This window comes from Phaseolus vulgaris, chromosome 8 (genome assembly GCF_051622355.1).
Source record: "Phaseolus vulgaris cultivar YP4 chromosome 8, ASM5162235v1, whole genome shotgun sequence".
NCBI lineage: Eukaryota > Viridiplantae > Streptophyta > Magnoliopsida > Fabales > Fabaceae > Phaseolus > Phaseolus vulgaris.
Window position 1 is genome coordinate 11,145,899 of NC_143505.1, and position 22,868 is coordinate 11,168,766.

The 22,868-nt window shown below is 33.7% G+C and overlaps 3 protein-coding genes across 5 annotated transcripts; 1 reads left to right on the forward strand and 2 right to left on the reverse strand.

The window, feature by feature from the left end:
* Nucleotides 1-24: 24 nt before the first annotated feature.
* On the reverse strand, nt 25-2,477 carry LOC137826372 (UPF0481 protein At3g47200). The gene has a single exon (XM_068632316.2). The coding sequence runs from the start codon at nt 2,257-2,259 to the stop codon at nt 892-894; it is 1,368 nt and encodes a 455-aa protein (XP_068488417.2). The 5' UTR covers nt 2,260-2,477; the 3' UTR covers nt 25-891.
* Nucleotides 2,478-3,471: 994 nt separating this feature from the next.
* LOC137826374 (uncharacterized) lies at nt 3,472-4,471 on the forward strand. The gene is made up of 2 exons (XM_068632318.2): nt 3,472-3,886; nt 4,198-4,471. The coding sequence occupies exons 1-2, from the start codon at nt 3,604-3,606 to the stop codon at nt 4,338-4,340; spliced, it is 426 nt and encodes a 141-aa protein (XP_068488419.1). The 5' UTR covers nt 3,472-3,603; the 3' UTR covers nt 4,341-4,471.
* An 8,368-nt stretch (nt 4,472-12,839) lies between these two features.
* Nucleotides 12,840-19,744, reverse strand: LOC137823945 (auxin transporter-like protein 2). 3 transcript variants are annotated; one of them, XM_068629311.2, is made up of 10 exons: nt 19,050-19,744; nt 18,810-18,921; nt 18,334-18,542; nt 18,063-18,248; nt 17,691-17,803; nt 17,396-17,579; nt 17,092-17,189; nt 15,971-16,178; nt 14,207-14,464; nt 12,840-13,340 (listed from the first exon to the last, which is right to left on the reverse strand). In XM_068629311.2, exons 3-10 carry the CDS (start codon nt 18,523-18,525, stop codon nt 13,104-13,106), a joined length of 1,476 nt encoding a protein of 491 aa, XP_068485412.2. In that variant the 5' UTR covers nt 18,526-18,542; nt 18,810-18,921; nt 19,050-19,744; the 3' UTR covers nt 12,840-13,103. The 3 variants fall into 3 exon arrangements, with proteins under 3 accessions (XP_068485412.2, XP_068485413.2, XP_068485414.2); XM_068629312.2 differs by having other exon boundaries at nt 18,805-18,921; nt 19,050-19,689; XM_068629313.2 differs by lacking the exons at nt 18,810-18,921; nt 19,050-19,744 and adding an exon at nt 18,631-18,710.
* Nucleotides 19,745-22,868: the final 3,124 nt, after the last annotated feature.

A 22,868-nucleotide genomic window follows, 5' to 3' on the forward strand; every position in this document is an offset into this window, starting at 1 on the left:
AACTCAATACCAGGTCACAATAAAAGCAACAGTGAGTGTGAAAGCTGATACGAAAGATTTGCTCAGTCTACTACATTACTGCACTAGCTAATGTGGCCAACAAAGAATTGTCGTTGAAACTTTTGATGACACTATCTTTAGCTTATCTTTATGCATGTGCTATCCAACTGCTATGCTACTGCACTGACACTGTTTGCAAGAAATCAAGAACAGTAATTGTATATTTAGTATGTATTAAAACAATTTCCCAGCTGGAATTGTGTACCTACTTCAATTGTTTTTTGCTGCCCATTTTCTTGTCTAGTCTTTACCAGGGTGGGGATAACAGGAGTTACTCAAGGGATTGAAGATTAATGTGGTTCATGATCACAGTAGAGTACCCATAGGGATTGGAGATTGTGCACTACGAATAAGTCTAGGAATGTGGAAAAAATTAAACCGAATCATGATCACCTTATAAAAATGGTTCGATCAACCAAACCTATCCGTTTTTATAAGATTATAAGATAATTAGAATAATTTTCTTATTTACATCAATTATCTGCTGTAGTCATTTAATCCTATTTTTACATGAAATAAATTTCACAACCCCTACCGATATAATTGTAAATATATGTTAAAGGTTTTCTCTCTAATGAGAGGTATAACAAAGAACGCCCTCACTTTTTTCATGTAACAGCCATAAACTGTATAAATAAACATCACATATGCCAATTTATTGTGGCCCATATTTAAAAGTTATGCATGCAAAAAAATCAATCGGCCTGAATTAACACAAAATTCAATATACGAGTATATTTTTTTGTTGAAAGTTTGACATGTTTGCATCATAATGAAAAATGTATGTCAATCATATGAATCATGGTTGTACTCATACTTAACAAAATTTACTTAGCCACGGGATGAATAGTAGGTTTGCATAATGGTAAGAGCAAGCAGCACTGCAGCTACCACAATTCCTATCAGTTTCCACACATTTGGGATATGATCCCTAATCAAGATTTTATAGCTGTGTTTGCAAGAGTATCTGATGCATTCCACACAACGGTTGCAACAATGCCATATCAGTATAGGGAACTTTCTCAATGGATTCACTGCTGAGTAAGCATTCAAGTCCTCACAAAGCTTACTGTAACTAGAGTCCATTTGGTCCACCCCCTTCGTGATTGTGGCAAACAAAGTGAGCAAGTCTCTGTTGCTGATCTTAGTATCTTTGACCAAAACACCACTGTCCACAAGCAGCTCAATATCTTGCAAGGAACAGAGCAACCCTCTAAGAAACAATGCATAAGAAGTGAATTGCCTGTTGATACCAATTCTGCTTTGCTCCCATGCAATGAAATTCCTCAAATATACCTCAGTTGTTTCGACTACGTGAAGTGGAGGGATTTCAAGCACCCCTTTGGAAAATCTTATGTCAAAGCCAAACCAGTGAACCAGTTTGCTGCGCCTATCTACTTTCCTAATTGATACACCAGAAGCTCTAAGCCTTGTGGCGCAACGCTTTAGCTCTTGCTGAGCTTTTTTCACCTTTTGCCCCTCATCGACAATGGAGGACAAGTGCATGAGATGAAGAAAATGTGCCACACTAGGACAGCGGATCAAAGGGTAGCTGAAGAGAGACAGTGTGAGATCAGCAACAAGATGATCAGCTTCACTTGTGAAGACCTCGGGAAAAAGTACCCTTGCCAATGTCTTGAGAACAAAAAAGGGCATTTGGTTCTCTAGAAGAGTGAAATCAGTGAGAATAGATATGAACACTTCTTTGTGTCCTAGTATTGGATCTAAAGAAGAATCATTATGGTTATCTTCTTTTGGAATTTGAGGTACCATGTTTGGTGGTGCACATCTAAGGAGAAGTTCTAACAAGAATGAGCCATCAAGTAAAATTATTTTGGCTAGCTCATGGGGTTCATATTTGATATTACCTCCATAGCTTGCACGAACTGCATCGTCCAAACCAAGAATGACTGTGCCGCATTCATCCAAGGTTGAAACTGGGTTTTGAGTTCTGTGAAGGAGAGCCAGCATGTAACGCCATTTGTGCTCTTCCATGGCCAGAAGGTGGCTACTTGTTCCCCTATGTAAGGGTCCAATGCTGACAAACTTTGGTGAGTACGCCTCCTCGTTGGATTTTCTAAGCTTGCTCGAAACACTAGGAATGCTGCTGATGAAGGACTTAACCTCTCTGTGGTCTAGAGACCCCAATGTTACCTTGATAGAATGCATCCAACCAGACTCCTTTTGAGTTTGGTCCATGATTGGTGAGAAATGGAAGGTGTGAATATCGAAAGAAAAATGGCACTTAGAAAAAACTCAAACTAGTGAAGAATAGATAGGGTATGCTGATACCAGTTCCACACTACACCTAAAACTAAATTTCATATGGTATAACTCTAATTGACTTGGTTTGCATAAGAAAATGGGAAAAAAAGAAAAGAAACTGTTAGATTCCGTTTGAGCTTGATTAGGCACTGCCTAATGTCTAAAGTTGGATCACCCTTTAATGTAAAAAGACTGAAACATAACGTCATTATTCAAACTCCAAAAGATCTAGGAATTGTCAGAGAATATATTTTTTATTGATCTTGTAGCCTAAAGTCATAAAGAGGCTTTAGATTTGAAAAGTAAAATGTACTGACATGATTTTTCAGGTTGCACTATAGACATGTAAATTTATTTAAAATGAATGGATTTCTTTTAAAAATAAATGTATTTAACTACGACTCTCGTAACATTTTATATAATTAAAATAATAATTCAAGCTTTGAACTTGTCATCTAGGATAACAAGGGAATGGTTGTTGCAACTGCAATTGTATTTTGACCAATTATTCTTATAGTGGACATGGGAATAGTTGGTACAAGCCCTGCATGACTTTTCTTTTGACATGTTTTTCTGAAAAAAAAAGGTAAATTTCATTTGCTATTTATGGCTGATTGTCTTTAGCATCTGTCAATAATTTAGGGAATAAAATTCTATCTGTATTAGATGTCAGAATGAAAACGTGTTGAGGGAAGTTTCCCACAAGTATTATTGATAGTGATTGCTGAATTTCTATATCATTTCCTCTGTGTGACATAATGATCATGACCAGTACGTACATTAGGTCCACTGAATTATAACATAATACCAACCAAGTAGAAAATTCCTGCACTATTATAAGATATATTATTTCTCAGTGAATAATCCATGTTCTTGAATCACCGTGTCTAGAAGACATATACAAACAAAATCTCAATAAACAACATGTTTGTTACTGTAATGTGAAAGAAAAAGCAGCGCTATAACAAAAATAAAAGTGTGGCTCGAGAAAAAGTGAATAAAGTTGTCGAACATTGACAACTTCTGCACTTGGACTGATAAAGTCCCTTGATTGATGGTTGATGACTACTATAATTTACTTTTACACAAATCTGTAAAGTTACAACATTTCGAATGGTGGTTTATGCTTATGTAAAATGCTTGATATGATATAAGAAAAGTGGCATAAGAAGTTCTACATGTAGGAACCATTATTTTTGGTATCTTATTACAACTATTTTTGGTCAAAAGGCTTCTAAATCCATACACAACAGAAAATTTGTGTCTTCATCTTGAAGCATGGAAGATCATGGACAGAACTCAAGGAAAAGAAACAATGTTTTTGGTGCGTTCGTGGATAAATCACTTGGTCGCCCATCTTCTGTTGCAGATGACCATGATCCCAAGAAGCTTAAACACAATTCTGAAGCCCCTTTATCACCAATAGACCAACAAGCCCCTGCCTTAGCCCTTCCCAATATATTGGTTTCTGCGTTTGAGGAGAACACAACAGATGGTATCAAATTTCAACTCTTTGTGAGCAAATCTTATAGTGCATCCACTTCCATTTCCACTCCACCAGGTCAGTTTGCGTCTAGATGAATTAATCTTTTGGAGAATTACGTAGTAAAAAACTCAATCTATGATCTTGGAGAGTATCAATGAATTTGATCACATGACTAGACTAGTTATGAATATCATCTCATGGAAGTAATAAGAAACCATTTATAAGGTAAGTAGGCTTGTGCATTGTCCATTCTTCGAGCTCAAATAGGTACTTGGTTTGTGACACTTAACTTGATTCATTAGTTTCCTTGAATTCAAATATGAAATTCCCATTTCTCAATCCATAGTAAGTTTGTGACTGGAAGTACAATTTTCTTTTTGGTGCAGTATACACATTGAAAGTCACAAGTGCTTTAAACACCAATACGGAAGTTGAACCTGCAGGGAACATAGGTGGAGGAGTAGCACCAGTGTTGACAGAAACGAGAATAGTAGCTGAGGGTCAAATTATGCTACGCTCTAGGCTCTAATATTACCTTTGAAGCTTAGCCAAGTACTTCAACTTAGACACTGTTCATTTGACTGCGTTGATGCAATAAGTATGTCATTGCTCCAAATTGCATTTGCACGATGCAATACTCTCCAATACCACTCTTACATTTTTCAGTTTATTTTTTTCTACTTGCTTTACTCTGGATGTATGGAGTAAGCAATGTTCAGTTCTCATATCATTTCTGGATCTGGAACTTATAATAGTCAATTGAAATGCACTGCCAAATTTTCATTTACCATTGCTGAAATTGTTGAGATGAAGTCTGGTAGCATAGTTACCCATCAAATAACATTTTATTGGGTTAAGAAAGAAGAATGTTTTACAATATATCCTCAACTTTGTGAGACTTCTAGTTGGATCGGAACAAGTTTTCAAGTCAAGAATTAAGTACCTGTATCTCTTCTAGGATTAATGTTCTTTATCTCAAGTCCATGACATCATAAGGGTTAGCATATAAAAAATGTGGACAATTTTTGTAGTTAATGATTCTTTCATAGTTTTGTCACAGTTCAAGTTCATTTACGTTTCTGTTAGAAATGATGTACAAGGAGATTAAAAAATGAACAGGGAGATGACCACGTGCAAAGGTAAAAAATTAACTGCATCCAAAATTTGTACATCAGCAATGGCTATAACTCCATTGGTTAAGAATAAGATACATAAAATTTTATTTCATAGTTCAACTTTTTCTGCTAAATCATAACTTAACTTCTAAGTTATAATACTGCAGGAACAAACTATTTAGAAAAAAGCATACCTTTTTTAAAGTAATTCTATCAAACTCTATTCCACGTGATTTCAAACAATCAAAATATCAAATACCTTTTCTTTGCAATAAAAAAGCTACTATTCGATAGTTATTCATTTCATTTTTCAAAATCCAATCTAAATTCAAATCCGAATAAATGGATTGGATTAATCCATATTCATTTTAACTAGATCAAATTTAAATGGATCTTTTTTAAATTCATTTAAAGTGGATTAAATCTAAATTCAATCCATTTTGTTAATTAGATTAAATTCACTTTATCAATTAAATTAAATTCATTTTGGTATGGACACAGACTAACTTGGCTAGAACCGGGCCTAAGCCGACTCAACTTGAACGCGGACCAACTCGGTTCGACATCGACTCGGGTCCAGACTACTCGACATCAACTCGGGGCCGGACGACTCGATAATGGCCCGGGCCTAAATGATTCGACATCAGCCAGAGCCCGTTCGACTCGAGATCGGTCCGGATCCGCTCGACTTGACATCGGCCCGGGCACGCTCGGCTCGATATTAGCCAGGGCCCAATAGGCTTGACAACGACACGGGCTCGCTCCACTCGACATCGACTCGAGCCCGGAGGACTCGACATCAGCTCGAACCCGGATGACTCAACATCGGTCCAGGCCCGGACGACTCGACAATGGCCTGGGCTCGGAGGACTCGACATCGGCTCAGGCCTGCTCGGCTTGACATCGGCCCGGGCCCATTCAACTTGACATCGGCTCGGGCTAGGGAGACTCGACATTGGCTCGGGCCGGCTCGGCTCGACATCGGCCTAGGCCCAATCGACTCGACATCAGCTTGGGCCCGGGCCCAAACGAATCAACATCGGCCCAGACGACTAGAAAATAGCCCATGCCTGGATGATTCGACATCGGCCAAAGCCCGTTCAACTCGACATCAGCCCGGGCCCGCTCGGCTTGACATCGGCCTGGGCCCGCTCGACTTGACATTTGCCAGGGCCCATCAACTCGACATCGACCCAGGCCCGCTCCACTTGACATCGGCTCGAGCCCGGACGACTCGACATCGGCCTGAACCCGGATGACTTGACATCGGTCCGGGCCCGGACGACTTGACATCGGTTTGAGCCCGGATGACTCGACAATGGACTGGGCCCGGACGATTCGACATCGGCTCAAGCCCGCTCGACTTGACATCGGTCTGGGCCGGCTCGACTCGACATTGGCTAGGGCCCAATCGACTCGACATCGGCCCGGGCCCGTGAGACTCAACATTGGCTCGGGCCGGCTCGACTCAAAATTGGCTCGAGCTCAATCAACTACACATCGGCCCGGGCTCGGGACACTCAACATCGGTTCGGGCCCGTTCGGCTCGACATCAGCCAGGGGCAAATCGACTTGACATCGACTTGGGCCCCTCCACTCGACATCGACCCAGGCCGTTTGGCTGACATCAGGCTGGGCCCAGGAGACTCGACATTGACCCAGGCCTGGGAGACTCGACATCATCCCGGGCTTGCTCAGCTCGACATTGGCCTAGGCCTGTTCAGCTTGACATCGGCCCGGGCACGAGAGACTCGACATTGGCTCGGGCCCAATTGACTCGACATCGACCTGGGCCTGCTCCACTCGATATTGGCCCGGGCCCGGGAGACTCGACATTTACATCAACCCAGGCCCGTTCGACTTGACATCGGCGCAAGCCCGACGACTCGACGTCAGCTCGGGCTTGCTTGACTTGATATCGACCTGGGCCAGCTCAACTTGACATCGGCCCGAGCCAGCTCGGCTCGACATCGACTTGGGAATGCTCGGCTCGACAACGGTCCGGGCGTGCTCGGCTCAAAATCGGCTCGGACCCGCTCGACTCGATAGGGGTTCGGGACTGCTCGGTTAGACATCGGCCCGGGCCCGCTCGGCTCGACATCAGCTGGATTATCTTGACTTAACTTGGATCGGACCAAGTCAAAATCCATCCCAAAATGCAATTTGGATAATCCAAAAATGTATAAATCTATATCTAATTCATATCTAGTTAAATGGATTGGATTTAAAATCCAAAAATATGAATTTGGATTTGAAATAAATTCATTTAAATGAATTAAAACTAATATGGATATGGATAATTATAGATTGAATTTTGTAATTTGGATTTTTTCCCACACTTAATCTTCAGTTATAATTATTATTAATTACTTATTTTTTTGTCTCTTTGTAACAGTTGATGTTTATTATTATGTTATTAAGCACATAATTATGATAGTGTAATCAAATAAAAAAATAATTCTTAATATATAATTAACATCTTTTTTCTTATGTAAAAAACATAAAAAAAAGAAATCAACATTCTCCAACTTAATTTTGATTCATATACTTTTAAAGATAATCCTATTAAAACAATTGAATCGATCCTTTAATCTTAACCTTAAAATTTATCAAAACCATATAGATATTATCATACATGAATGGTGGTAGTTTTGTTTTAAGATAAACAGCTTCTTCTATGTTTTACAATGCATAATATTTTCTAATAATTGAAATGGGTTCAAAATATATTTATTTAAATGAATCATAATCTTTATATCACAAACTTAATGTTAACCAAGTCATAGAATAGAAAAACATAAACATTAATGCAAGAATATCATATGAATCTAAATTTTATTGCTGACAACCTTTCAGTGAACCATTAATTTTTGCGTTATATATACTCAATATAGATTAACTTTTCATCTGTGTATATTTTATTTCAATATACTTAATGTTCTTACTAGGAATATGAGACCTAGAGAACTATTGACCGATTTCGTCTTCTTTCCTTCTATTGGTCGGTTGATCTACACTTCAGCCTACTCCTTCGGGTCTTGGTTGCTTGATCACTATCTTCTGAGGAATGCCAAAGGGGTACCTGCAGAAGATACTCCGACGCTCAAGTCAGCAAAGGGTGTTCGACACTCGGTTGTCAGAGTACAGTAATTAATGACGTACATTGTTCTTGAAATATGTGTTATTTATATTATTTTAATGAGTTTACCTTATTGGACCGAATTAGTAAGTTGGGTCGTACTTAGAGGTGTATTACCTAATTCATAATGATGATTTAGCCTTGTTGACCTTGATTGAGCGTTAATGAACCGATGATGTCGGTTGTCCTACACAGACGTGTATCATTCGATCGACTCGACTGTAAAAGCCGAGTCTGATATTGACCGTTCGATCCATACCAGTACATTTATTTTTTTTAATTAATAATTAACCCTAAAGCTCTTTATTAGCATAAATTCAAAAACAATATATCACTTCATTAAATAAATTATTTCTTGGGTATGGTGATATTTTCACAACCACCAAATAAAAAAATATATTCATTTAACAACTCAAAATAATAATATTTTAATATTTAATTTAATTTAAAATTATAATATGTTGTTATATTATTAAAGTGAATTGTAAAATGGGTGTATTTTTTTAAAAGAGTGTCAGAGTATTACTTTTGTTATTTGTTTATAGTGGTTTCTAAAAATATCATGCGTTTTCCTTATTTTCTCAAATTTTAGTTGTTGAGAATTTTCACTTCCACTAATTGAAACATTTCACTCTTTAACTTTTGCGTGATAATTTTTTTATCAATTATATGATATTTTTAACTTTGTACAATTAAATCTTTTCTTGCTAATACATGGATAAAAAATTTACAAATGTTATATATATATATATATATATATAATTAGCTACTAACATGACATTTTGGTATATAAAGTTGATTAGATATTATTTTTTAATTTAATAAGAAATGGATTTTAAATTTCACTTAATCTTATCAAATCGGTTTATAAGGTGAGGTTTACATTCACTTATATACTATTAAAGGTTACTATCTCTAATTGATATGGGATCTTCAACACACATCTCACACCGAAACCTGTAAACTTGTGCGTAAGACTATATATTTATGAGTGGTGACCTGAGCAACCCAACAAACTTTCGTTATGATAGACTCTATATGACTTTGATACCATATTAAGAAGTGAACTTTAATACCAACTCAACCTTCTAAAATCAGCTCATAGGGTGAGTTTTGCATCTACTTATATACTATGAAAGATCCTTGTCTCTAGTTTATTGAACAAGAGCTTTGATGTCTCCAAATCTCTATGGATTGCTTGAATGCTGGATGTAGCTTGTGTGTGTGAGTTCTGAGTAGTTTGAATTTGTAAATCCACTCTTAATTAGGATTCAAAGTTGGTTTAAATCAATTTCTTTTGAAAAAGTGTGTTTTGCAAAAAAGTGGAAAAACAACCAGTTATTTTATCGTTTCAATGGGTTGTTTGACACTTAGTGGTTTTTGAAACAGGTTTTGACAAAGCTTGAAATTGGTTGACTTGCTGTCAAACCAATTCAATCGGTTGTTTCAACAATTCAACTGATTGTTTTTTTAAATCTCTTAACAAAATTTATTAAGTTTGGTAAATATGTTTTAATTAATTCAAAACTGTTTTGGCTCCTTCATTAAATGCTTTTAACTAACTTTTGGACTTTATATAGGTTGTTTAACGCTTCTGATAGTAATGATCAGAGATTAATCTTTTGTAAATAGTTTTCTCCAAGATTTACATCAAGCTTTGTTTGAACTTGCTAATAGTGGAATAATACTGTTGTGTAATCTTTTGTGATTCAGTCTGTATCAGGTGTGATCTTTCCTTATTCTCTCTTGATCTGTATTTATGTAAAGAATTGTGTTTCACAGAGTCAGAGGGTGTTCTAATATGCGTGGTATGTTGTAGTGCCAAAGGAACTGTGTTCTTGAGGGGTTCAAGATCACTTCTTTGGTGTGTGTGTGTGTGTGATTGTAATCTGTGGTTGATTACATGGTGGAATACCCATTGGTTTCTAGGGACTGGATGTAGCTTTGGTGTAAGAGTGAACCAATATAATTTTGTTTGTGTGATTCTCTCTTTCCCTAATCTCAATTATATTTTTTTTAAGTTTTTTTTAAACTACTGATAAAAAGAACCGGTTGAATCACAAAAACAACCGGTTGAATTTTTTGAAATCAACTAAAACAAATTTTTAACTTGAGCATTTTCATTCCTTTGGCTTTGATTCTTCATTGGCTTTCTCCGTACCTTCAAAGTTTGCGAAAAACATTTAAAAACAATTTACCCCCTCTTGTTTTAGACCTACAATTCTATCATAGTCGATACGAGATTTCAAACATTTCTCAATGAGGACAATTGCCTTAGTCTTCTTCTATCCCCAAAAACCCCAAAAAGCATTCATAACCAATTTTATCACATCAATAATTTTTAGAAACACCAAGGGTATTCATAATTAAATACTTTTCTTCTTGCACTCTCATAATTTCTTCATTCATTTACATAGGAATAGTAAAATTTCCATTTTACACTTAACAAAATAAATAAATAAACCCACAACACTCCCTTTTCCTATTTTGCATCTTCTCAGCGAACATGTTCTTTTAGTAAATGTCAATGGTCAATGGAACCATCTCAATCTTCCATTGGTTTCGTTGCAACCGCAACTCCACAATAAAAAATAACTTTTGAATTTTTCTCCATTTCTCATTCTAAACAACCTTACTAGCAATATACACATTCTTGAACATAACATACGCAACACCAACACCAAACACACCCCACCAGCCACGAAATCGCATCCCTCACCTGCAACAATTTATTGGCTAAATCATTAAAGCACACAAATTCATTTGTGGCAATAACCTTAAAAGCCTTCCCAGATACTCTTACAACACTACTCTGTCCTAAGTACAAATTTGTATTCTAGATTGTGTAATCTGAAGTATAAAATTTGTATTTTGGATTGCACAATCTGGAATATAATTTTTTTTCTTTTGGATTGTGCAATCTAGAATGTAAAATTCTATTATGGATTTAAAAACATCTTCCAAGTTGTATTGTCTAGCATGATGCATTTTAGATTATACAATTGGAAGATATCAGAATTACTTTCTGGATTGTAAAATTTGAAAAACATCATGATATACGGTATAGTTCAGATTTTTTTTTATAAATATGGAATTAGTTTTTTTATTATACAATCCATAATGTATTTTTTTAAAACATATTATGGATTGTGCAATCCATAATTAGAAAAGTCTTTTAAATGGTACAGTCTATAATATAAAATTATATTTTTAATTGTACAATCCAAAAATATAATTTTGTATTTCGAATTGCACAATCCAAAATGCATAAAATCCAAATTTTTATATTATAGATTCTATAATCCAGAAAGTATCCATATTTCACATTTTAGAATTGAAAAAAAAAAATAGAAGAGCAAAGTGGAAATTTTCATATTTATGAAGCGCAGAAAGGAAATTATGTGGTGCAAAAAGAAAACTCATATTAATCAGTCCTACTCTCAAAGTATCGAGATTCACACGAATTTGAACAAATAACAAAAATGTGTGGAGAAGATTGTGTTTGTTTCTATATGTCTTAAATAGTAAAAAAATCTATTGACCCTAAAATATCTCCTCTCAATTTACCTTTCTTTTTATCTGAGTTATAAACTAAATTAACTATTAAAGTTATTATTTAAATAGTTGTGACATGTATTTAACTAAAAAAAAATCATAAATATATTAACAATGGCAATTTGATTACAAAATTGTTCTTTGATAGAAAAATATATATTATGTTTTTATAGAAAATATAAATATAGTGAAAAGTGTAATGCGTTTTTATCAATCTTTAACTTAGAAAATAGAACTGTGTTGTTTAAATCTCAGGTATGAAAGTGTTGTTTTAGACTTGATTTTCCAAAAAAAAATAAATTAAAATAGGGTAAAAGATTTATATATATTATATATATATATATTTGTAAAGGGAATAAAATTCAATAAAAATAAAAAAACAAATGTCATATACTTAATGAAATTTAAGAGAAGTAAATGTAATTTACTTGTCTAATAATCAAGCTTAGGTTTGCAGAGCTAACTTTTCCTTATTTATTTAAAATAAAATAAGCAAAAATAGTTTCAGGAAAAATCTCCATAGAGTGTTGAAAATTTGCTCCATTTTATTTATAGGTTGCATGAAAAAGCATGTCTCAAACTGGTACAAAATTAGCACAAGCTTCACCCATCTTAATTGGTTTGTCAGCCTTTTTATCTACCCATATTGAAAACCAGCACTTTTATGAAACCTATTGAATTAAACATCTAACTCCTTAACAATGTATCATTATTATTATATTCAAATTTATTGTTTATATTTCTTTAACAAAACAGAAATTATTCATTTTAAAATCTGATTACTGTTGATTTTCATATCATTGATTGAAATTATTTGGTCTTTTGGAACCAATTTTCTGATGCGTCCACTCAACTTACAAGACAAAAAGGGAACCAAAATACAGAGAAATGCAATAACAGAGGTTGATGCATCATGAATTATGAACACAAAGTTCTGATAATAAATAATTTTCAACACTCCAACTTCGGTGGCACATGAGAGACAGAGAAGCATAAGATCGCACATGCATCCCATGTGAATATGCAAAGGGTCCACGCTCTATTCACTATCCATCAAGAACATACACTGAGAATCTAAAAGATTAAACAAAGTTCCAAGTTCCACACACACATGCAAAGTAATAATAATGAGATAGAGTCCATGAATGAACACAAAGAGAAATTGGAATCAAAGTCTCAAGCTATCTCCAAATAACAAAAATGAGAAGATACCAAAACATAGGTAAATTAATTAGCCCATGCATTTATAGCAAAGGAATCATCATATCCATTGGCCACACTATTTTTAAATTGTAATCAACTAATCTCAAAGGGAAAAGGAAAACCTATAGTGTAACAAGAGAGAAAAAAAATTGCAGCAAAACACAACCAGCACACACATCAAATTAAAGGGGAGTGTTACTAAGATTCCCCCCATGTATGATACAACATATTGATTTCAGCTGAACTCTATTTTGTTGTTGAGGTAGTGAGTGAGTTGAACTCAGTGTTGATGGTGGTGAGGGGGTGGTGCTGCTGCAATGGCTGGTGGAGTTGGGGACTTGCATTGGTAGCACTTGGCAAAGAGTCCAAAAGTGTCAATTTGCCTGATGAAGTTGGACATGCTGGCCCATCCTCCAAACCCAAACCCAACCACCAAAACCCACACCACAATGAATGCATTGAACAGATACATTGCAGTCCAGCTTGGCATAAAGAAAGGAGGCTTCTCGGCAGCATTCTACAAAACAAAAAGCAAATTGAGTCACATAATTGAGGCCCCTACTTATACTCTCCAATTGCATTATTTCAAAAATTTCCAAAACAAGACCAATAATGATGTCAAATGGAATTAAAATCAAAATGTGTAGCTCTTTCTTATATCTTATCTTAAGTACTGTGTACTTATGACCCTGATCATCATCATATCTGAAACCTTTTATTCCAACCCTTTTGCACTAAGGTTGGCCAAATTTGCACTAATGTTGGCCTAATTTGAATTATTGGGGGGAGAGAGATGAGTGAAATTGGCCAGCTCAAGAGAGGCATAGTACGATATTGTTGACTGTAGCAAATAACTGAAAGAAAATGACCTCCCACCAGTCCTTCAATCTTCTAATGCATTCAAATCCAAGCCTTAAATGCTTCTGTACATTTTCTGCTCTCACCCTTTCCTTGTGTTTCTCTTTCTCTCTCTCTCTCTCACACACACACAAACACACACTGTGCGTGCACATTTAATAGTGGGATACGGGAAGAAGTCCCCATCCAAATGCCTATGTCCAACAAACGCATAATGACACACATACCCTCTGTCACATCCTCATATTCACAATAATGCCACATCTCATTCAATCATATTCAACTTCAGGCATAACATGATAAAAATGGTAAAATCTTATTAGATGTTTCCATGTTTGAGTAAAAATGTCTTGTAGTAAAAGTGTTTAAAAACAAGCTGGCATTGACTTCATGAAGAAACAGCTGAGCTAAGTGTCACTGTAACATATCTAAATCAAAACATGAAAACTCAGAAACAAGATTAACAAAACTGAATGTTATCTTATGAATTTTGAATATAAGTGTATGAAACACTGAATGGTTTACCTGTCTTGCAGAGGCTTTTCTGTAAGTGAGCATATGTGCTGAGGCGGGGATGATGTAGACAGTGAAACTAACCAGCAGAGCTCCAACTGCAGAGTTGATGGGTCCAAAGAAAGGGAAGATTATGGCAAAAAACCATATTGGTATCACCACTGGCAACCTTGCAAGTGCCCTTAGACAAATGCTTTTTGTGTCATGCATCCCAATTACCTTCTCCCAGACAAAGTACAGTGGAGTACAAGCGAAACCGAAAGTGATGAACTGCATGCATCCCATTAAATATTTGGAGTTAGAACTCTCCTTTCATCCATGCTCAAATGTTTCTTTCTTTTCTTCAATTATTTAACAAAACCATCGTAATAGGAAGGAACAAAGGCATTTATTTGCTGTGTTCAACTTGCTGGCTTGCAGCAATTGTCTTTTGCCACTTTTGACTACTGGTTTTGGACAGCATAGTTAATACAAAGTGGTATTTGAATTTATGTAAATTGTATAAAAGAATTTCACCGACATGCAAAACATGACATTAGATGGATTTTGAATGTTAGAAGGAAATAATCTTTCCATTGAAACACTGCAAAATAAAATACCTGACTTTGGTGCAAAAGTTATATCCATAATCGTTTTTGAAAACATACTGTTGTTATCGTTATTCGTTTTTTTGTTTTGGGTTATGGAATTGCTCACCTACCCCGAAAAGTCTATGATCCAGTTCTTTGTTCTGACATGCTAACGTAACTAGATAAACTTTTTTACCCCCTTTTAAATGAACATTTATTGCAACAAGGTTTAACGGTGACAACTTTATTGTTTTCTATTAGTTCTTACAACCCATATAAGCATTGAATGCTAGATTCTAATGTACTTAACTACTAACAAAAAATCAAACACTATACCTGTTTATAGAATCATTTACTTGAGCATTATTTTACCCTTTAAATAAAAACAGCAAAACTACCATAGCTATGACTTACACTCTTGAAATGGTTACATTTTGTACCAAAATACAAAAAATATGCGTGAACTGTAGAACTTTATCTGGTGAATACTTGCTGCAACAGGGATTTACATGACGAGTTTTTTATTTTCTATTTACTGCACTAGAATTTACAAGATCTAAGTACCTATTAATTATTACAATCCAAATAAGAATTTAATATTAGTTCTCTAATACGTCACCACTAATAAAAAGTAAAACAGTATCAGAGAACTTATTTAATGCGTCATTGCATCAATTCATACTTTTTAATAAAAAGAACTGAAACAGAAGTAGTTATTGCTTAACACAATCTCCAATGTAAGCTTCTTTACGTCACATTATAAGTTTTGTTCTAATTCAATGAGTATTCTAACACTCACTATTGTATAGTATTTTGTTACACTTCAATGTATAGTCTTTAGAAGATGAAAAATAGTTTTTATTGTTATTAATCAGGATCTTATTTAACATCCAGAATTTTCTCTTATACCAGATCAGCATGATCCAAATAGGATTTTTATAAGTCCTAGTCTTAAGCCTAAAACTCTAGCCATGATGTATAAGTATCTACTAATTAATATAATCCAAATTAGCATTTAATTTAATTTCTTTAATAAGTAACCACTGATAAAAAGTAAAAAGGTATCAGAGGACTTATTTATTAACTATTTACTAGTGCATTAATTTACCTGTTTAAATAAAAACAACAAAATACTGTTATTTATAATGACTTAGACTCTTGAATTGAAATGGTCACGTTTTGTAGCAAAACACAAGAATTTGTTTACCTGGTGAATGAGCATGAGGATTACAGCAGAATCACGAAATCCATTTTTGGGGAGGAGAGAGAAGGCATTGGAATGATTGAGAAGTTCATCACCAAAAGCCCAGTAAACAGCAGCAGCAGAAGGAATCGTTAGTGTGAAAACGTACAAAGTGGCCAGCAAGTATATGTACTTGAACTTCTGTGGCTTCCACATGGCATGCATAATCTCTCTGCAACATTTGTCACCCTTCATCACTTTCACTCAAGGATCAAAGAATAATCATAATAATAGGGACATTGGAATTTCTAAAAACGGGTGAATAAATAAAAATAGTTGTGACTCTCTTGGCTCCATGGCCACTTTGTTTTTACTAGACTGTGTTGTGCAGAGCAAAGGACAGTGGGAGCCACTCATTCAACACATTTTTTGAGAAATTATACTTGTTCACAAAACTTATACCAAAAATAATAATATATCAGTTTTTTAACTTAATTTTATGCGGGGCCGTAACTTTATGTTCTGCAAAGTTTGAAAGGCTTTAGATAATTGGTTTTGAAAAAGGACAAAAAGCAGCAAAGCAAAAACCATTCAACTGTAGGATTTAGTGGAGACATTATTTAATTATATCTTAGTATGATAATGTTCTTACACTCTGTCTCATTAGTTAAATAGGACATCATTGCCTTTTATAATCCGTTCAGCAGCTGTGATTAACTGATATATAAAAGAAAAATAACGAAACAGATGTTATTATTGAAAGACAATGATGACATGAAGCTTGGAACCCATATAGAGATTCTTGGAACCTTATGACACATGAAGCTGACAACACACATTTTTAAAACAATTTTATAATCTTATCTAATATCATAATCCAAGTATATCTTCCTATCTAATAATATTTCTTCCAAGATATAGAGAGAGGAATGTACAAATATTTCTCACAAAGAAGGGTGATTTCGCATAAATGATTAAAAGGGTTAGAGTATTTATATTCAGACACTTAAACATATTATATAATTATAAAACATCTATTATTTTCTACATCTCTATCTGTTAGATCACACCATCTATTACAGTTGTGTTTGTATTTCTCTCTCAAGGTGTTACTTAGACCATATTTTTTCCAAAGGGTAACTTACACAGTAACTGCATGTCCACCAAACGTGTACAGTATGTTGGTGGCTCCGGTAAAGTACAGCACTAGCTTTTTTGGACCAGTGTGAGTCACATTTTCTGCCTGCCATGATATTTCCACGCATCAAATTCTTATCTTAGCATATAATGATGTTTCAAACACTAGTAAAATCAGAATGATTTTTATACACATGATATCAAGTATGTTCAAAAAGACTAGATAATCTTGTGCATTGATGTGACACTAACATTTATTAAATGATACTTTACATAAACTTATAAAATTATGGCTCGGAATTACTGATTTACCTGGCCATGAATGAGAGCTGCTATAGCCATGTACCAAGCAGTGTAAGTGGTCATTCCAAGTCCAAGAAAAGACCAAATACGGTAATTGTGGAAGGAGGGTATGAACACAGAGGTGGCACAGCAAGCTCCAAAGATGTAAGTCCAAGTCCGTTTATCCAAGTGGTCATTTATGTAGTAAATGTTACTGTTTTAGCAAACAGGAACCATAAAAGGTGTAAAAGATGTTTTTGCAATCAGAACAAAGCCATACCAGATTGCCCCAATTTTTTTTGCAGAAATTAAGAAAGAATCTTACCTTGCACATGCTATAAGCTGAATCACAGATCCAAAGAGAAGGAAAGTACAGTTGAAGGCTAACCCCACCGCTTTCCAATACGGACCCAGCAACCCATCAAGCACTTCAAACCACTGAAAAATCCAGTGCAGGGAGTTTCAATTTAGACTACTTGGTCAATGATTTATAGTCATATATATTTTATATAATACTTTTACTAAATGGCCTTATCCTAAGTTTCTAAGAAATTGTTCAAGTGTTTGAAGCCACAATTGTGACTATTATTGGCTACTTTTGTCTATATCCACATGTTAAAAAATTGTGATTGATATGTAAAACCTGAACTCTTTTGACGGAGAGATTAGGAAGAAGCTGTGAGGAGAATTACAATACCTGAATGACATGGTTCTTGAAACTGACATTTTCTTTTTCCTTTCTGGCACGGTACTCCATGTAGAGGACACTTATTATATACGCTGTCCAACTTCCCATGATTCCATAGAAAATCTGAAGCAAGATCCCTGATACCATTCCAAGTTGAGAGAAAGAACAGGGAAGTGTCAACAGCACTTGAGCCACCTAATTAGACATAGAAGATGAAAACAGTAAGTGATTACTGTTATGAAAGCTTTGTTTTTTAGTGATGGGAAGACTGTAATTTTACTTGATTTGAAGCACAGCTGAACCATGCGTCCCAAACAGAGCCTCCATGCCAGAGTATGCTCTTGAGACTGAACATGGAGTGGTCTTGCAACTCTTTCTCTTCCTCCCTCACTCCCCCCACTTCACTCTCTGTCTCGTTAAGGCTTGCCACTATTGCTTCCTCTGCTTGCTTCTGAGGCAACATTGTTTCCATTTCTTCTGATGAAGGATCTGAAACACACGAAAGTACGCTTAATAAGACAAAAAAACAAAGATCAACCACTACCCCAGAAAACGAAAGCCAAAGAAAAAAGAGCACCATCCCAGATCCAGATAACTGAAAATTCTTGCAGCCTTTTCACAAAAAAACAACAACATGAATCCCACCACACAAAAAGAGAGACTAGGAAAATTACAAAGAAAAAGTGTCTATATAGTATTTAGAATCACAGTAGAAAATACAATGCAGATACCTATCTCACTTTCCACTAACCTTACCTTGTAATGTCTCTTTCTCCAAAAGGCTGAAAATTTAAGCAACCCCTGTGCCCCTCTAACTATCTTCTAAAACCAAAACGACCTTTGTGTTACTGAATGCCTTCACTGAGAGCTGTTAAGTACAGTCAGTAGCAGAGAGATGTGTTAAATATGTTAATGCTAAAGAATTCTCTATTCATGAAATTGAAACAGGAAGCTTTAAATGTAGTGAAATATAGCATATGAAGTTAAGTTACGAACATTGCTGCTGTTGTGGTGGGTACTGAGCAGAGAGATTGAAAACTGAGCAAAATTGTTATTATAAAAGCAGCACCGCTTTAATGCGCGCCACCAATTGGCGCAGAAAAAGGCAGAACCGAACGGCAAAGGCGGCGAGAAGCCGCAAAAGCAGGAAAGAACAGAAGGAAAAGGAAAAAAAGAAATCACTCACTCACTCAACATTGAGGTTTTGGTTTTGGTTTTGGTTTTCCAAGTTGGCCTTTGTTTTTCTCTTGTTCAGACTTCAGAGACTGGTGAATGGTGATACTATATATAAATAAAAATAAAGACCCTTTTGGTTACTGCTGAACCAGATATTGCATATATAAATGAACGTGGACCATTTTTCAATGCTAAAATGTGGACAAAAGTGAAGAAAAGCAGAGAAAGAGATTGAATTGAAGAAAGTTGCAACCAAGCCTAGCTTGCAGCTTATGTTCTATCAGAGTGATTGAGAGGTAGAGAGAGAAAGAGAGAAAGATGAAACCCAACTTTGATTTGATTATTGGGTTTCTGCAGAATTTGAAGATGAAAGTGAAGAGACTTTGTGTTTTTGTTTTGTAAGGAGTGAAGTGAGTGAAAGAAGGTGTGTTTTTATAGGCCGAAAAGGTGCTTCAACCTTAACGGTTTAAGATTATACTTTAGTATAAAGAACTGAACCTAGGATTTGGTTCTCCAAATTCACATTCAACATCTTCGGGTTTAACTTTCTTTACTTTATTTCCCTTTTCTCATTTTACTTTTTCTCTGTTACAAATTAAAACTTTTGAAACCTTATAACTATAACATTATCAAAATTGTGATAGCATGGATCATATTTATTTGCAAGTTTTTTTGTTTTATTAGAAAAGATGAAAATTCACAATTTCAACCTTTATTCGATTTAATTCTTCTAAAATAAAGTCTGTAACATCATAGACAAACTGGATGGACCAGCATTAATAATGCATGATAATTTAAAATATATATATATATATATAATTAAAAAATTTACTACTTAAAAATAGTTAATATCACCATGATATTTACATTAGAACTAAATTAATTTCGCTTTCTAATTGAAATTCAATTCACTGTTAACTTGTTTCTGTTTGTCTAGTTTAAAAAAAAAATATGTTTCTTTATTTGAAGGTTTTGAATTATTAATCTCTTTTAATATATGATTTACTTTCATATTAAATTTTGTTTTGTAAAATACACATTATAATATTGTATAAGAAAAACATATACAAATTTATTTTGATGTAAATAATGATTAGTACGAGTAGAACACTATTTTTTATTTTTACAAAAATAGGTAATTTTCATTAATAATTTTTTTTAAAAAGAATGAAGGGATAGCCTCCCACAATAATGGATGTAGCTACCCACAATGTGTACGGAGAAGAAAAGGCTTCCTACGCCTAAGGGCACTTTCATGATACATAGGGCCTAAAAAACCTATTAAACAGGGACATACAAAACACTTTATGAGCAATCATATAAAAGACTCTACTATTCTACTTTTCTAATTTCCTCTTCTAAAACCCAATTTGAAAACCCAATTTTCTTTGTTAAAAGTTATTTAAGGGAATGTTTGAATGTCGATTAGGGTTATTCAAGAGTAATTCCCTTTCAAAACAATAATTTACAATATTCACAATTTTGATGCATCAAAACTTTTTCTCTTATTTTATTCATTAATTTTTAATTATTTAAACTTTTGGTTCCTCCATTTCTATTACTTTTATTAACTGTTTTTTAATTATTAATTACTTTGATCAATTTTCAATTTAATTATTTGTATATTTTTTAATTTGTCTATGACAAGATGAAATTGGAAGAAAATATTTTATAGTTCTACCATCCAAAATTTATATATCTAACTTCAAGTTTTAACCATATATATTTAAAGCAAAACATCAAAAAAAAAATTATAAAATTATATATATCTTATTTTACACAATATTTTGTCAATCTACAATTTTACATATGATCATAATTGAATGAATTATGACTAAAATTTGATAAGACATATTCAAGAAGATACATCTTGAACGTGTTTATAAAAAAACTAACACTAACTAGAGATCAAATTCACTCATTTTTAAAGATAGTACTCAAGAAATTAGGGTAACTAATTATTACATACATGGATGCAAGAACTTCCACGGACTTTGACCCTAGTATCCTTATCTAGATAACTTGAAAATTAATAAAATAGAGATATCTCATTTTCTTAATGGTTTCCTATTTAATACACACTACATGTCTCACATAAGTAAATTAAATGAGAACAACACCATATTTTTTATGACATATATATCAATTTTAAATAATGTCATGCTTGTAAACATTTATTAAACAATTACATTATTTTGAACACAAGAATCAATCAAACTTTAAATATTAAATAAATAATAGGGGTCAATGAGAAAGTAGATTTTTTAATTAAAAGATATTCTCTAAGAGAAAAGATAATTAATCTAATCTTTCGAGCAATTATCTATTGTATTGAGTTATCAAAGTTATTAATATAGTTGAGTAATGAGTCTTTACTACAATCTTACCATTTAACACTTTTCATAATAACCATTTTTGAATAAATTTTCAATTCAAAATAAACATATTTTGTGCGTGTCATTTCTACTCAAACTAAAGCATTCAACATCATAAATAATCAAACATTTCAAGAATAATCCACATAAAAAAATAATTATATCACAATCTACATCAGCACAACTATAATAGTTTTTCTTATCTAATAATATTGTGATCTTCAGTAAAAACACATATAAAAAAAGTGTTAAAAAATTCTTAACTTGCTCATAGGAAACTTAATATAAAATCATCATTGCATACCTAAATTAGTATAAATTCATTTTTTTAACTAAGATCTTACATTCAAAATAATTAATCATTCACATGCATAAGAAATCAGAATAATAATTAAGATATAACAAGAAAGAAAAACTTACTCAAAATAAATAAAGAAAAAATAATCACTTCATAAATCTAAAACAGAGTCAGATGTTTCCTAAATTTAGAAAGATAATTAAAAAAATAAAATATTTTTTTATAGTATATATAACATTATGTGTAAATTAAAAATAATAAAATATAAAGTTTTCACTTATCTCAAACTTATTATTCTAAACTTAACAAAATAACAGATTCTTACAAAACTCTCGACTTTTTACATAATTGAAAAAGATAGTTGGAGAGACTTGTTATAGCCAATGTGATTTAATAGTAATTTAATATATTTTTAATGCTAAAAGTTGAATGGTTGTAGATAATTAAAAATTAAGAGATTAAATTGTGCAAAACAATAAGATTAAAATAACAGATAAGTTTGTAATCAAAGAACTAAAATGGCAGAAAAAAAATTAAGAACCAAAATTATAGATTTAAAATATAGAAACCAAAAATATAATTGATAAAGAAAATATTTTTGTATCTTAAAATTTGAAAAAGATATTAATTTTTAATAATACATTCCTAAGTTTTATCCATTAGAATAATAATATATAGGAATGTATGGGTGTTTTCTTAGAGTGTTTTTGGAAATATTATGTAATAAAGGCAAGTACCAGTCTTTAAATGAATCATGAGATGTGATTCAAATTCATGTAGAGAATGGGCATAAAGCATCAGATGCATAATTGTTTCAGTACGATACATATGGAATGTATCAATAAATAGCTTCTCAGAAGTAAAACATTTTGTGCACAAGCCTCCAAAAATATTTAACTACTTCATAATTTTACACTAGATTATAATTTATTTGTTTTAAATGCGAATTTCACATGAAGAAATAGA

Bases quoted from the DNA above. Each gene is read 5' to 3' on its own strand.
- LOC137826374 (XM_068632318.2), top strand. From the start codon at position 3,604: ATGGAAGATCATGGACAGAACTCAAGGAAAAGAAACAATGTTTTTGGT. The intron at 3,887-4,197 runs GTCAGTTTGCGT...TTTTTGGTGCAG, and splicing joins TTCCATTTCCACTCCACCAG to TATACACATTGAAAGTCACA.
- LOC137826372 (XM_068632316.2), bottom strand. From the start codon at position 2,259: ATGGACCAAACTCAAAAGGAGTCTGGTTGGATGCATTCTATCAAGGTA.
- LOC137823945 (XM_068629311.2), bottom strand. From the start codon at position 18,525: ATGGAAACAATGTTGCCTCAGAAGCAAGCAGAGGAAGCAATAGTGGCA. The intron at 17,804-18,062 runs GTATTGTAATTC...TGGATTTTTCAG, and splicing joins TCAAGAACCATGTCATTCAG to TGGTTTGAAGTGCTTGATGG. The intron at 14,465-15,970 runs GTAAACAAATTC...GGATGCATGCAG, and splicing joins TCCTCATGCTCATTCACCAG to TTCATCACTTTCGGTTTCGC.